The sequence below is a fragment of the Phocoena sinus genome, chromosome 10 (genome assembly GCF_008692025.1).
Source record: "Phocoena sinus isolate mPhoSin1 chromosome 10, mPhoSin1.pri, whole genome shotgun sequence".
NCBI classification, from domain to species: domain Eukaryota; kingdom Metazoa; phylum Chordata; class Mammalia; order Artiodactyla; family Phocoenidae; genus Phocoena; species Phocoena sinus.
Window position 1 is genome coordinate 91,433,981 of NC_045772.1, and position 15,365 is coordinate 91,449,345.

The 15,365-nt window shown below is 41.8% G+C and overlaps 1 protein-coding gene across 1 annotated transcript; it reads right to left on the reverse strand.

Annotated features, from left to right (window-relative positions):
* Nucleotides 1-3,229: 3,229 nt before the first annotated feature.
* Nucleotides 3,230-15,038, reverse strand: PDE6H (phosphodiesterase 6H). Its single transcript, XM_032646443.1, has 3 exons — nt 14,865-15,038; nt 13,683-13,723; nt 3,230-3,377 (listed from the first exon to the last, which is right to left on the reverse strand). Exons 1-3 carry the CDS (start codon nt 14,996-14,998, stop codon nt 3,301-3,303), a joined length of 252 nt encoding a protein of 83 aa, XP_032502334.1. The 5' UTR covers nt 14,999-15,038; the 3' UTR covers nt 3,230-3,300.
* Nucleotides 15,039-15,365: the final 327 nt, after the last annotated feature.

The window sequence follows — 15,365 nt, forward strand, 5'->3', positions numbered from 1 at the left end:
AAAAAGAGATCAGATTTGTGGTAACCAAGGGGGGGTGGGGGGATGGGAGGAGAGGGAATTGGATGAAGGCGGTCAAAAGATACAAACTTGCAGTTATAAGATAAATTAGTACTGGGGATGTAAGGTACAATATAATAAATATAATTAATGCTGCTGTATGTTATACATGAAAATTGTTAAGAGAGTAAATTCTAAGAGTTCTCTCATCACAAGAAAAACATTTTTCTATTTCTTTAATTTTCTATCTATATGAGATGACAGCTGTTCACTAAACTTATTGTGATAATCATTTCATGATGTATGTAAGTCAAATCATTATGCTGTATACCTGAAATTTATACATTATTGTATGTCAATTATATCTCAATAAGCTGGAAACAAATAAATAAATTATATCTATTCTAGCTTACTACTAAATACTAGAATCCTACATGAAATAGGTCTGCTCCATCCTGTTCATTGCAACTTTTAAAAAATTTATTGGCAATGAACATTTTCTCTTTCAGACTAAATATTATGCATTCTTCAACAGTTCTTCACATAGCATGGTTTCTAGATCCTTCTCCATCCTGGCCATTGGCTACGTTCCTTTGGGTGAATTCTGTTGTGTCAGCATTATTGCTTCATGTTTAGGAAACATTTGCAAAGTAAGCCAAATGTGGACAGATCTCCCCAGCTGGAGAAGAGCACAGGCATCCCTAAGTGAAAGGCACACCCTTCCATTGGGATGAGCAAGTGCAGACTGAAGGTTCTGGCTGCCAAACGGAGCAGCTGTTCAAGAACAGGCACATGGGTGGAGGCATGAGCTCCTGCGGGGGGGAAAACATCCTTACCACTACACTCCTTGTATATCATGGTTTCACTTTTGAATTTATACCCTACTTATTCTTTCTTTTTTTTTTTTTTTGCGGTACGCAAGCCTCTCACTGTCGTGGCCTCTCTCGTTGCTGAGCACAGGCTCCAGACGCACAGGCTCAGCGGCCATGGCTCACGGGCCCAGCCGCTCCGCGGCATGTGGGATCTTCCCGGACCGGGGCATGAACCCGTGTCCCCTGCATCGGCAGGCGGACTCTCAACCACTGCATCACCAGGGAAGCCCCCTACTTTTTCTTTTATACTTTTTATTTTTCACTAAGTATAATAGGGAAGAACAAATGTGACTCCATACTGGATCTGTTTCTTTTACTTTAACCTTTGTATTGTATTGCTTTTGCTACAATTTAATCACTAAAGGGATGTTGCCTATAACTTAAAGTATGCATAATGGCCCGCCTGGAACCCTGGCTCCTATGCCTGAACGTTAAGCTAAAATGCCTTTGTTTAAGCTCAGAGGAAACATCCTGACTAGACCACCTGTGAATGGCTACAGGAAGGAAGAAATTAACAACCCCCTCCAGAGTCTGGCCAGGACCAGAAAATATTTGCAACAATTTATCACCGTTTTATTTTACCTCCTCACACCTTCGCCACTTTGTTATAGAAAAGAAACTAGCATCCATATAAGTGGAATCTAGAAAAATGGTACAGATGAACCTGTTTGCAAGGCAGAAATAGAGACACAGATGTAGAGAAAAAATGTATGGACACCAAGGGGGAAAAGCAGGAGGTAGGATGAATTGGGAGACTGGGATTGACCTATATACACTAATATGTATAAAACAGATAACTAATAAGAACCTGCTGGATAGCACAGGGAACCCCACCTCAGTTCTCTGTACAGTAGAAACTAACACAATATTGTAAAACAACTATACCCCAAGTTTAAAAGAAAAATAAACTAGCATCCAAACCTGGACAAGATGGTTCTTTGGGACACTGGTCCACCATCTTCTAGGTCTGCTGGCGTTCTGAATAAAGTCGCTCTTCCTTGCCCCTTTTTCGGCCTGTCATGCAGTGAGCAATACGAGCTTGGACTCGGTAACATGAGGAGGGAACAAAGTGGAATTCTAGTTGGGCCAAGGGTTAAAATGAAAAATAGGCGTGCTTTAAATTTCCATGATCTGGAAACCCAGTGTCCTTACCCCATTCCAATCCAGATGTGTCCCTTGGGCTTTTAGATTTCTGGCCAGAAGGTAACAGTGTCATTTGTGCAAAACAGTGAGTGCAGAGCCTGCAGCCGAAGAAATGTTCCGAAGAAATATTCTCCAGTGCTGAGCATCTCTCGTTCCTGTGCTCAGACAAAGTCACAAAATTGATCGCTACCGTGAACCTTAGATTACTTAATTCAGGCAAACTGGAGGCTCCCAAGAGTGAGATCTTTGCCCAAAATGATGGCGCCAGGATTAGAACACAAATCTCTTTCCCCTCTATCATCCTGCCTCTCTTTTCAGTTAATTTACTCCATTCTTTTGCAACAAATTACAAAACTGAAATGAAGAAGTTAATACTGCTAGTACCCAAAGCATCCAAGCCAGACAGAGGCAGCCCTTGAACTGCACAATTGCCTTGAAAGTATTGGGGAAATATAGCTATGTGCACATTACATCTGACACTACTTCACTGGTGAAGCAAACCATTATTTTATTTTTCCGATTCCGCTACCTATCTTTTGCAGCTGAGTCTAAACTTTAAAGGATACAAATCTTTTCAAGCCACTGAATCAAGGCACTCAGAAGGCTCAGAGTCTTGAGTTTAAATCTCCAGTTTGCCACCAGCTCAGAACTGTACAATTTAAAGCTGCGTCAGATCTCAGGGATAACCTAGTCCAGTAAAATTTAGACCCAGAGAGTCCGTGATTTACAAAGTTATAAAGCAGAATTGGAACTTGACTCTTAACCCTATGCTCCTTTGCATGCACTGTGCTTATTTATTTCCTGTGTGACTGTGCCTTCTTTGTTTAATTGGGTCTCAGAACAGGGCATCAGATATTTGCATATAGCATTTAATACAACTTCATCATGAGATTCGAGGTATCTCCTTTATTAAAGAAAAAGGTAGAGGAGTGACATAAATGGTATCTTAAAGGGCTAATACCGATCGTAATTAATGCCTAGCAAAAACAGATTTGAAAGGCTTAAACTTTAGAGAAATACTGATGACTTCTAACCAGCTGATAGGAAAAAGTGGTAATGTTTGAAAGGCCCTATCGAAAGTTGATTTCACCCGCTCTTCTGAGCTAAACTAGACTGCGTGAGAGAGTCTGACACTAAGAGAACTCTTAGTAGTAACTTAAGGGAAATGACTGTGTAAGCCAAAGAAACCACTTCCGACAGCTGTATGTCAAGACTCTGGCAGATCAATAGGGCAGAAGTAACCAAAGTTACAGCAGATGCTGTTGAGGGTGGCAGAACCTCTGGTGCCTCAGATGATCCCAAACTGAGCGAGCTCGTTCAACTCCAAGTGGCTGAATGCCTCCCAAGGACAAATCACCGTGATATCTGCAAGGGAAAAAAGAAGAACTTATAAGCCAGTCTCACCCCTAGGAGAGCCTCTTCTGCTCAAAAGGGCATCCTTCAGGCAGAGACCCCTCACCCCTCCCTTCCATATGCTGTCTAGATGACCGGGAAGTTGTCTAGAATGGCCCTTCATTCCAGGAAGGATCAGACCAGTTGTTTAATCCTCTGCAGGGCTCTGATTCCCCCAGAACAGGCTCCCAAGGTATTTGTGTTGGTTTTATTCTGCATGCTTTTGGGGGAGATGATCCAAGGCTTTTGACTGGGGTTATCCTGTGGGGGTGTAGCTCTCTGATCACACAGAGTCTCACAAAACCACTAAAGAGGGAACAGAGGTGGAATTCTAGTTAGGCCAAGGGTTAAAGTGACAAATAGGGGTGCTTTAAATTCCCATGGTCTGGGAATCCAGTCTCCTTACTCCTTACCAATCCAGATGTGTTTCTTGGGCTTCTCTGACTGCTCTTAAGCTCCTTTACATTCTGAAATGCTTATTTCCCACCGCATACTGAGAAGTGATCTCAAGGCATCATCTCATCCAGTCTCTTGCATCAGCAATAAGATATTATTTTTCCCAAATTACAGGGAAGCTGGCTGATACCCAGAGTGATTAAACACCCAGCAAAACATCTCACAGTTGTAGAGACTAGACTAGAACCAGATCAAAGACTTCAGAATTTCCATCAGTATAAACCTTTTGCCACTGTTCCAAATATGTTGGCAGAGTTAAGGATGTGTTCCAGAGTCAAAAGTGAATTTTCTGGTCTTATACACACTTGGCCAAAATAGAGAAGCATTTGATTTAAAAGAGTAGCATCTGAGCTTTATAAAAGTGGCTAGAAATTCTATTTGAGATCCAAAGAGTGGCATTAGACAATAAAAAGTAGATAAACTGAGAGCTGCCCAGAAAGGACACTGATTGCTATGAGTGCCACCATTTATCAAAAGTGTATTGGATGAGCTGGAAACATGTGGCTACACAAAAACCTGCACAAGGAAGTTTATAGCAGCTTTATTCATAATTGCCAAAACCTGGAAGCAATCAAGATGCCTATCAATAGGATAAATAAACTGTGGTACAACATATAATGAAATATTCAGTGATAAAAAGAAATGCAGAGACCTTGAAGATGGCGGAAGAGTAAGACGCGGAGATCGCCTTCCTCCCCACGGATACACCAGAAATACATCCACACGTGGAACAACTCCTACAGAACTCCTACTGAAGGCTGGCAGAAGACCTCAGACCTCCCAAAAGGCAAGAAACTCCCCACGTAACTGGGTAGGGCAAAAGAAAAAACAGAGACAAAAGAATAAGGACGGCACCTGCACCAGTGGGAGGGAGCTGTGAAGGAGGAAAAGTTTCCACACACTAGGAAGCCCCTCCGCGGGCGGAGACTGCGGGAGGCAGAGGGGGGAGTTTCGGGACCGCGGAGTAGTGCACAGCGACGGGTGCGGAGGGCAAAGCGGGGAGATTCCTGCACAGACGATCGGTGCCGACCAGCACTCACCAACCCGAGAGGCTTGTCTGCTCACCCGCCGGGGCGGGCGGGGCTGCGAGCTGAGGCTCGGGTTTTGGTTTTGGACGGAGCTCAGGGAGAGGACTGGGGTTGGCGGCTTGAACATAGCCTGAAGGGGTTAGTGCACCACAACTAGTCGGGAGGGAGTTCGGGGAAAAGCCTGCACCGGCCGAAGAGGCAAGAGACTTTTTCTTCCCTCTTTGTTTCCTGGTGCGCGAGGAGAGGGGTTTAAGAGCGCTGCTTAAAGGAACTCCAGAGACGGGCGCGAGCCGCGGCTAAAAGCGCGAACCCCAGAGACGGGCGCGAGCCGCGGCTGAGGGCGCGAGCCCCCGAGACGGGCGCGAGCCGCAGCTGAAAGCGCAAACCCCAGAGACGGGCGCGAGCCGCGGCTGAGGGCGCGAGCCCCCGAGACGGGCGCGAGCCGCGGCTGAAAGCGCAAACCCCAGAGACGGGCGCGAGCCGCGGCTAAAACCGCGGAACCCAGAGACGGGCGGGAGACGCTAAGGCTGCTGCTGCCGCCACCAAGGGGCCTGTGTGCGAGCACAGGTCACTCTCCACACCCTTCTTCCGCGGAGCCTGTGCAGCCCGCCACTGCCAGGTTCCCGGGATCCAGGGACAACTTCCCCGGGACAGCGCACGGCGGGCCTCAGGCTGGTGCAACGTCACGCCGGCCTCTGCCGCAACGTCACGCTGCCTCTGCCGCCGCAGGCCGGCCCCGCACGCAGTGCCCCTCCTACCCCCATCCCCCAACCCCCGGCCTGAGTGAGCCGGAGGCCCCGAATCAGCGGCTCCTTTAACCCCGTCCTGTCTGAGCGAAAAAACAGACGCCCTCCAGCGATCTACACGCAGAGGCAGGGCCAAATCCAAAGCTGAGCTTCTGTGAGCTGTGAGAACAAAGAAGAGAAAGGGAAATCTCTCCCAGCAGCCACAGAAGCAGCGGATTAAAGCTCCACAATCAACTTGATATACCCTGCATCTGTGGAATACCTGAATAGACAAGGAATGACCCCAAATTGAAGAGGTGGAATTTAGGAGCGAAATCTGTGATTTTTTTCCCTTTTCCTCTTTTTGTGAAGGTGTACGTGTATGCTCCTGTGTGACATCTAGTCTGTATACTCTAGCTTCCACCATTTGTCCTAGGGCTCTATCCGTCCATGACTTTTTTTTAAAAATTCTTTTTCTTAATAATTAAGTTTAATTGTAATAACTTTATTATACTTTACCTTCGTTCTTTCTTTCTTTCCTTCCTTCCCTCCCTCCTTTAGACAACGAATCACCCCAAATTGAGGAGGTGGTCTCAGGGAGCAGGATTTATGATTTTTCCCCCTTTACCTCTTTTTGTGAAGGTGTATGTGTATGCTTCTGTGTAAGATTTTCTCTGTATAGCTTTGCTTCCAACATTTGTCCTAAGGTTCTATCCGTCCCTTTTTTTTTTTTTTCTAAATATTTTTTAATTCAATAACTATATTATACTTTATTTTATTTTTACTGTATCATCTTTCTTTCTGTCTTTTTTTCCTTCTTTCACTCCTTCCTTCCTTCCTCCCTCCCTCCCTCCCTCCCTCCTTTCTTTCCTTCTTTGCTTCTTTCTTCCTTCCTTCCTTTCCTCCTTTCCTTCTTTCTTTCCTCATACTTCTACTAATTCTCTCTACTTTTTCTCCCTTTTATTCTGAGCCGTGTGGATGAAAGGCTCTTGGTGCTCCAGCCAGGAGTCAGGGCTCTGCCTCTGAGGTAGGAGAGCCAACTTCAGGTCACTGGTCAACAAGAGACCTCCCAGCTCCACATAATATTAAACAGCGGAAATCTCCCAGAGACCTCCATCTTAACACCAGCACCCAGCTTCACTCAACGACCAGCAAGCCACAGTGCTGGACAACCTATGCCAAACAACTAGCAAAACAGGAACACAACCTCACCCATTAGCAGAGAGGCTGCCTAAAATCATAATAAGGCCACAGACACCCCAAAACACACCACCAGACGTGAACCTGCCCACTAGAGAGACAAGATCCAGCCTCATCCAGCACAACACAGGCACTAGTCCCCTCCACCAGGAAGCCTACACAACCCACTGAAACAACCTTAGCCACTGGAGACAGACATCAAAAACAAAGGGAACTACGAACCTGCAGCCTGCAAAAAGGAGACCCCAAACACAGTAAGATAAGCAAAATGAGAAGACAGAAAAACACACAGCAGATGAAGGAGCAAGATAAAAACCCACCAGACCTAACAAATGAAGAGGAAATAGGCAATCTACCTGAAAAAGAATTCAGAATAATGATAGTAAGGATGATCCGAAATCTTGGAAGTAGAATGGACAAAATGCAAGAAACAGTTAACAAGGACCTACAAGAACTAAAGATGAAACAAGCAACGATGAACAATGCAATAAATGAAATTAAAATCACTCTAGATAGGATCAATAGCAGAATAACTGAGGCAGAAGAACGGATAAGTGACCTGGAAGATAAAGTAGTGGAAATAACTACTGCAGAGCAGAATAAAGAAAAAAGAATGAAAAGAACTGAGGACAGTCTCAGAGACCTCTGGGACAACATGAAACGCACCAACATTCGAATTATAGGGGTTCCAGAAGAAGAAGAAAGAAAGAAAGGGACTGAGAAAATATTTGAAGAGATTATAGTTGAAAACTTCCCTAATATGGGAAAGGAAATAGTTAATCAAGTCCAGGAAGCACAGAGGGTCCCATACAGGATAAATACAAGGAGAAACACGCCAAGACACATATTAATCAAACTGTCAAAAATTAAATACAAAGAAAGCATATTAAAAGCAGCAAGGGAAAAACAACAAATAACACACAAGGGAATCCCCATAAGGTTAACAGCTGATCTCTCAGCAGAAACCCTACAAGCCAGAAGGGAGTGGCAGGACATACTGAAAGTGATGAAGGAGAATAGCCTGAAACCAAGACTACTCTACCCAGCAAGGATCTCATTCACATTTGATGGAGAAATTAAAACCTTTACAGACAAGCAAAAGCTGAGAGAGTTCAGCACCACCAAACCAGCCTTACAACAAATGCTAAAGGAACTTCTCTAGACACGAAACACAAGAGAAGGAAATGACCTATAGTAGCGAACCCAAAGCAATATATAAAATGGAAATAGGAACATACATATCAATAATTACCTTAAATGTAAATGGACTAAATGCTCCCACCAAAAGACACAGATTGGCTGAATGGATACAAAAACAAGACCCTTATATATGCTGTCTACAAGAGACCTACTTCAGAACTAGAGACACATACAGACTGAAAGTAAGGGGATGGAAAAAGATATTCCATGCAAATGGAAACCAAAAGAAAGCTGGAGTAGCAATTCTCATATCAGACAAAATAGACTTTAAAATAAGGACTATTAAAAGGGACAAAGAAGGACACTACATAATGATCAAGGGATCGATCCAAGAAGAAGATATAACAATTGTAAATATTTATGCACCCAACATAGGAGCACCTCAATACATAAGGCAAATACTAACAACCATAAAAGGGGAGATCAACAGTAACACATTCATAGTAGGGGACTTTAACACCCCACTTTCACCCATGGACAAATCATCCAAAATGAAAATAAATAAGGAAACACAAGCTTTAAATGATACATTAAACAAGATGGACTTAATTGATATTTATAGGACACTCCATCCAAAAACAACAGAATACACATTTTTCTCAAGTGCTCATGGAACATTCTCCAGGATAGATCATATCTTGGGTCACAAATCAAGCCTTGGTAAATTTAAGAAAACTGAAATTGTATCAAGTATCTTTTCCGACCACAACGCCATGAGACTAGATATCAATTACAGGAAAAGATCTGTAAAAAATACAAACACATGGAGGCTAAACAATACACTACTTAATAATGAAGTGATCACTGAAGAAATCAAAGAGGAAATAAAAAAATACCTAGAAACAAATGACAATGGAGACACAACGACCCAAAACCTATGGGATGCAGCAAAAGCAGTTCTAAGGGGGAAGTTTATAGCAATACAAGCCCACCTTAAGAAGCAGGAAACATCTCGAATAAACAACCTAACCTTGCACCTCAAGCAATTAGAGAAAGAAGAACAAAAAAGCCCCAAAGCTAGCAGAAGGAAAGAAATCATAAAAATCAGATCAGAAATAAATGAAAAAGAAATGAAGGAAACAATAGCAAAGATCAATAAAACTAAGAGCTGGTTCTTTGAGAAGATAAACAAAATAGATAAACCACTAGCCAGACTCATCAAGAAAAAAAGGGAGAAGACTCAAATCAATAGAATTAGAAATGAAAAAGGAGAAGTAACAACTGACACTGCAGAAATAAAAAAAATCATGAGAGATTACTACAAGCAACTCTATGCCAATAAAATGGACAATCTGGAAGAAATGGACAAATTCTTAGAAATGCACAACCTGCCAAGACTGAATCAGGAAGAAATAGAAAATATGAACAGACCAATCACAAGCACTGAAATTGAAACTGTGATTAAAAACCTTCCAACAAACAAAAGCCCAGGACCAGATGGCTTCACAGGTGAATTCTATCAAACGTTTAGAGAAGAGCTAACACCTATCCTTCTCAAACTCTTCCAAAATATAGCAGAGGGAGGAACACTCCCAAATTCCTTCTACGAAGCCACCATCACCTTGATACCAAAACCAGACAAGGATGTCACAAAGAAAGAAAACTACAGGCCAATATCACTGATGAACATAGATGCAAAAATCCTCAACAAAATACTAGCAAACAGAATCCAACAGCACATTAAAAGGATCATACACCATGATCAAGTGGGGTTTATTCCAGGAATGCAAGGATTCTTCAATATACGCAAATCTATCAATGTGATAAACTATATTAACAAATTGAAGGAGAAAAACCATATGATCATCTCAACAGATGCAGAGAAAGCTTTCGACAAAATTCAACACCCATTTATGATAAAAACCCTCCAGAAAGTAGGCATAGAGGGAACTTTCCTAAACATAATAAAAGCCATATATGACAAGCCCACAGCAAACATCATCCTCAATGGTGAAAAACTGAAAGCATTTCCACTAAGATCAGGAACAAGACAAGGTTGCCCACTCTCACCACTCTTATTCAACATAGTTTTGGAAGTTTTAGCCACAGCAATCAGAGAAGAAAAGGAAATAAAAGGAATCCAAATCGGAAAAGAAGAAGTAAAGCTGTCACTGTTTGCAGATGACATGATACTATACCTAGAGAATCCTAAAGATGCTACCAGAAAACTACTAGAGCTAATCAATGAATTTGGTAAAGTAGCAGGATACAAAATTAATGCACAGAAATCTCTGGCATTCCTATATACTAATGATGAAAAATCTGAAAGTGAAATCAAGAAAACACTCCCATTTACCATTGCAACAAAAAGAATAAAATATCTAGGAATAAACCTACCTAAGGATACGAAAGACCTGTATGCAGAAAATTATAAGACACTGATGAAAGAAATTAAAGATGATACAAATAGATGGAGAGATATACCATGTTCTTGGATGGGAAGAATCAACATTGTGAAAATGACTCTACTACCCAAAGCAATCTACAGATTCAATGCAATCCCTATCAAACTACCACTGGCATTTTTCACAGAACTAGAACAAAAAATTTCGCAATTTGTATGGAAACACAAAAGACCCCGAATAGCCAAAGCAATCTTTAGAACGAAAAAAGGAGCTGGAGGAATAAGGCTCCCTGACTTCAGACTATATTACAAAGCAACAGTAATCAAGACAGTATGGTACTGGCACAAAAACAGAAAGACAGATCAGTGGAACAGGATAGAAAGCCCAGAGATAAACCCACGCACATATGGACACCTTATCTTTGATAAAGGAGGCAGGAATGTACAGTGGAGAAAGGACAGCCTCTTCAATAAATGGTGCTGGGAAAACTGGACAGGTACATGTAAAAGTATGAGATTAGATCACTCCCTAACACCATACACAAAAATAAGCTCAAAATGGATTAAAGACCTAAATGTAAGGCCAGAAACTATCAAACTCTTAGAAGAAAACATAGGAAGAACACTCTATGACATAAATCACAGCAAGATCCTTTCTGACCCACCTCCTAGAGTAATGGAAATAAAAACAAAAATAAACAAATGGGACCTAATGAAACTTCAAAGCTTTTGCACAGCAAAGGAAACCATAACCAAGACCAAAAGACAACCCTCAGAATGGGAGAAAACATTTGCAAATGAAGCAACTGACAAAGGATTAATCTCCAAAATTTACAAGCAGCTCATGCAGCTCAATAACAAAAAAACAAACAACCCCATCCAAAAATGGGCAGAAGACCTAAATAGACATTTCTCCAAAGAAGATATACAGAATGCCAACAAACACATGAAAGAATGCTCAACATCATTAATCATTAGAGAAATGCAAATCAAAACTACAATGAGATATCATCTCACACCAGTCAGAATGGCCATCATCAAAAAATCAAGAAACAATAAATGCTGGAGAGGGTGTGGAGAAAAGGGGACACTCTTGCACTGCTGGTGGGAATGTGAATTGGTTCAGCCACTGTGGAGAACAGTATGGAGGTTCCTTAAAAAACTACAAATAGAATTACCATATGACCCAGCAATCCCACTACTTGGCATATACCCTGAGAAAACCAAAATTCAAAGAGAATCATGTACCAAAATGTTCATTGCAGCTCTATTTACAATAGCCAGGACATGGAAACAACCTAAGCGCCCATCATCGGATGAATGGATAAAGAAGATGTGGCACATATACACAATGGAATATTACTCAGCCTTAAAAAGAAATGAAATTGAGCTATTTGTAATGAGATGGATAGACCTAGAATCTGTCATACAGAGTGAAGTAAGTCAGAAAGAAAAAGACAAATACTGTATGCTAACACATATATATGGAATTTAAGGGAAAAAAATGTCATGAAAAACCTTGGGGTAAGATAGGAATAAAGACGCAGACCTACTGGAGAATGGACTTAAGGATATGGGGAGGGGGAAGGGTGAGTTTTGACAGGGCGAGAGAGAGTCATGGACATATACACACTAACAAACGTAGTAAGGTAGATAGCTGGGGGGAAGCAGCCGCAAGGCACAGGGATATTAGCTCGGTGCTTTGTGACAGCCTGGAAGGGTGGGATGGGGAGAGTGGGAGGGAGGGAGACGCAAGAGGGAAGACATATGGGAACATATGTATATGTATAGCTGATTCACTTTGTTGTAAAGCAGAAACTAACACACCATTGTAAAGCAATTATACCCCAATAAAGATATTTAAAAAAAAAATAAAAATAAAAAAAAAATTAAAAAAAAAAAAGAAATGCACTATCAAACCATGTAAAGACATGGAGGGAGCTTAGATAAATATTACTAAGTGAAAGAACTCATACTATATGATTCCAACTGTAGGACCATCTGGAAAAGGCAAAACTATAGAGACAGTAAAAAGATTAGTGGTTGTCAGAAGTTTACGGGGAGAAAGGGATGAACAGGTAGAGCACAAGAGATTTGGGGGGCTAGTGAAGGTATTCTGTATGAACCTGTAATGGTGGATACAGGATATTGTGCATTTGTCAAAACCCAAGGAACTCGACAACACAAAGAATGATGAACAAGCTATTTCAGTTAATAACAATGTATTAATATTGGGTCATGAAATATAACAAATGCCCCACGATAATGCAACATGTTAATAATAGGGGAAACGATGTACAGGGAGAGGTGGCAGAGGGGGTCTATAGGAACTCTGTACTTTCTGTTTAATTTTCCTATAAACCTAAAACTGCTCTAAAAAATAACGTCTATTAATTTTTAAAAGGACATGCAGGGGACTTCCCTGCTGGAGCAGTGGTTCGGAGTCCGACTGCAGGTGCAGGGGACATGGGTTCGAGCCTTGGTCTAGGAGGACACCACATGCCGTGGAGCAACTGGGCCCCTGCGCCACAACTGCTGGGCCTGAGCTCTGGAGCCTGCGAGCCACGACTGCCGAGCCCGCGCCCCTAGAGGCCAAGCTCCGCAACGGGAGAGGCCACCGCGATGAGAAGCCCGTGCACCGCGGCGAGGAGTGGTCCCCGTTCTCCGCAGCTAGAGAGATCCCGTGTGAAGCTGCAGAGACCCAGTTTAGCCAAAAATAAATAAATAGGATAAATAATTTTTTAAAATAGGATGTGCAGTAATTTGCATGCATTATCCAACAAATAAAAATTCTAGCCAATTAAAAAATATTGTACCGGATACTTTCAGTATGTAGGGCCCTGTTCTGGGTGCCAGAGGATGTGTGAAAAAAGGAAGTAGGTGAGGGAGTGGTTGGCCCTGTAGAGTGAAAAGGCTCTCCTGGCCCCACCCTTGTTTCCAGTACCTCACTCTGTGGTCTCAGATTGTCACTTAATTCCTCTATGTCTCAGATTTCTCTTCTGAAAAATAAAGTTGGTCTAGACTCACTCTAAGAATCCTTCTACCGTGAAAGACTACAGTTCATCATTGTACGCCCTCAAGAGTATTTAACAAAACACGAAGATTCATTAAACTTTGGGGCAAGTCTGATTTCTTTTAGAGTTTTAGCCTCTGGGCATACACATACTTATTTTGGAAGTTAAGTTAAAACCCCACTTTTCTAGGTCTTTAAAGAATCTGCTGCCTTAGGTATTTCTGGTAACTTTCAAATGCCCCATGTGGCCTGAAGTAGAGAAAAAGGTGAAATTCCAAGGGTGAGAGTCACTGAAATCTTTGGGTAGCTCACCTGTTCCTAGTCCCTCCATGCCCGGAATGTCATCTCCAAACCTATGGAAAAAAATACAAGAGAAATTAGCTGATATCGGAGCCAAAGGATCCTGGAATAAGTCATGAGAAGAGTTTCCTGATTCAAAGAGAAAGAAGAAGAAGTTTAAGTTTTTGTATTTGAGAAATCCCTTCTGTCTGCATTGAGCTGGCGCAAAGGAAATGGCACTCAGGCAGGTTTTAGACAATGTGTCCCAGAGGAGGAATAGTTTCCCCTCTGTAAAAATTTAGCTCAAGACAATTGAGAGCCAGAAAAAAAAAAAGAGAGAGAGATCAGTGGGGCAATTTAGTCAAGCTCCACTTTTTAAAATAGAAATTGGAATGAGAAAACAATATGAAAATCATTAAAATGATTAATTTATCCATTTGTTTAGTTTATCTAAAAGTACATATTAAGCATCTACTATGTCCCTGGCATTGTGTTAGGCCCTGGGAGTTAAGGAAAAAAACAAACACACAAATTTTCTCTGAGGTATCTCAGTCTCAGGGAACAGATGACAAGAAATAAATGTAATATAAAATAACACAAGTTACCATCGCTGAATGTACAAAATGCAAACATGGAAGTAATGATAATGTTTGTCTAAGGGAGTCAGCAATGGCTTTCAGAAGAAATTAACATGAGTGTGTGTTGAAAATAAACAAGATTTTGCCAAGAAGAGAAAGAGAAAAACAAAGAACTGAAGAGAGAAGATTTGAAGCCATAAAAATAAACGGTGTGTTCCAGAAGTGGCCAGTGTTTCTGTGTTCCAGATTAAAGCACAGGTTACATCAGCGAAGGAGAGTGGTCAAGAAAAGTCTGAAAGGTCAAGTTGAAGGTCACTGTGAAGGTTCCATTTTCCATGTTAATTCTGGCTGTAGATCAGGAATCCTTTCCTGTAGAAAGGATTCCAGGACTGAAAACATGACTCAGCAAAGATTCTGTTCGATAGGAGAACAGAGGGTGGGGTTGGAAATTTTTAAAAGTCTATTTAATATTGTGAGCATTAATTTCTTAAAGCCAAAGCACTCTTTTTTTTAATAGATCTTTATTGGAGTGTAATTGCTTTACAATACTGTGTTAGTTTCTGTCGTACAACAAAGTGAATCAGCCATATGGAGGGAAAAAAACAATAGAAAGTCTAATTTTTAATCTTGGTCTTACCCTTTCACGCCTTTCTTAGGAGGCTTGCTCTTGAACTGACGAGTCTGCCTCTGCTTGAACTTGGGGGGTCCTTTGCGTGGGGTGGTGGGACCTTGGTTTGAAGTTGGAGGGGCCACAGTAGAATTGTCACTCATTCTGCTGGTCCTTGGGGGGCTGATGGTTTTCTTTCAGGCTCCTTAGACAGTAAGAGAAAAAAAGAAGACCCTTCAAGGTATGAGAACCATTACTTATTAGACCCTGACGATAAACTGGAGGTGGGGAGAAAAACACCTTGATAAAGAAGCTCAGTATCTTGTGTTGACACCAAAAGGGAGAAGTTATCTTTTAAAGGGGTTTTTAAGAGAATGTGGTACACATCAAGGGAAGCGCTCAGTAGAGTGGGATATAAACTGGCAACTGATAGAGTTCAAAAATCTGGGTGGATTTGTTGCTCCAATAAATCTGCCACTAACTTTCTATGTGAATTTATTATAATGATGTCCTTCTGTTTGACCACCAGTT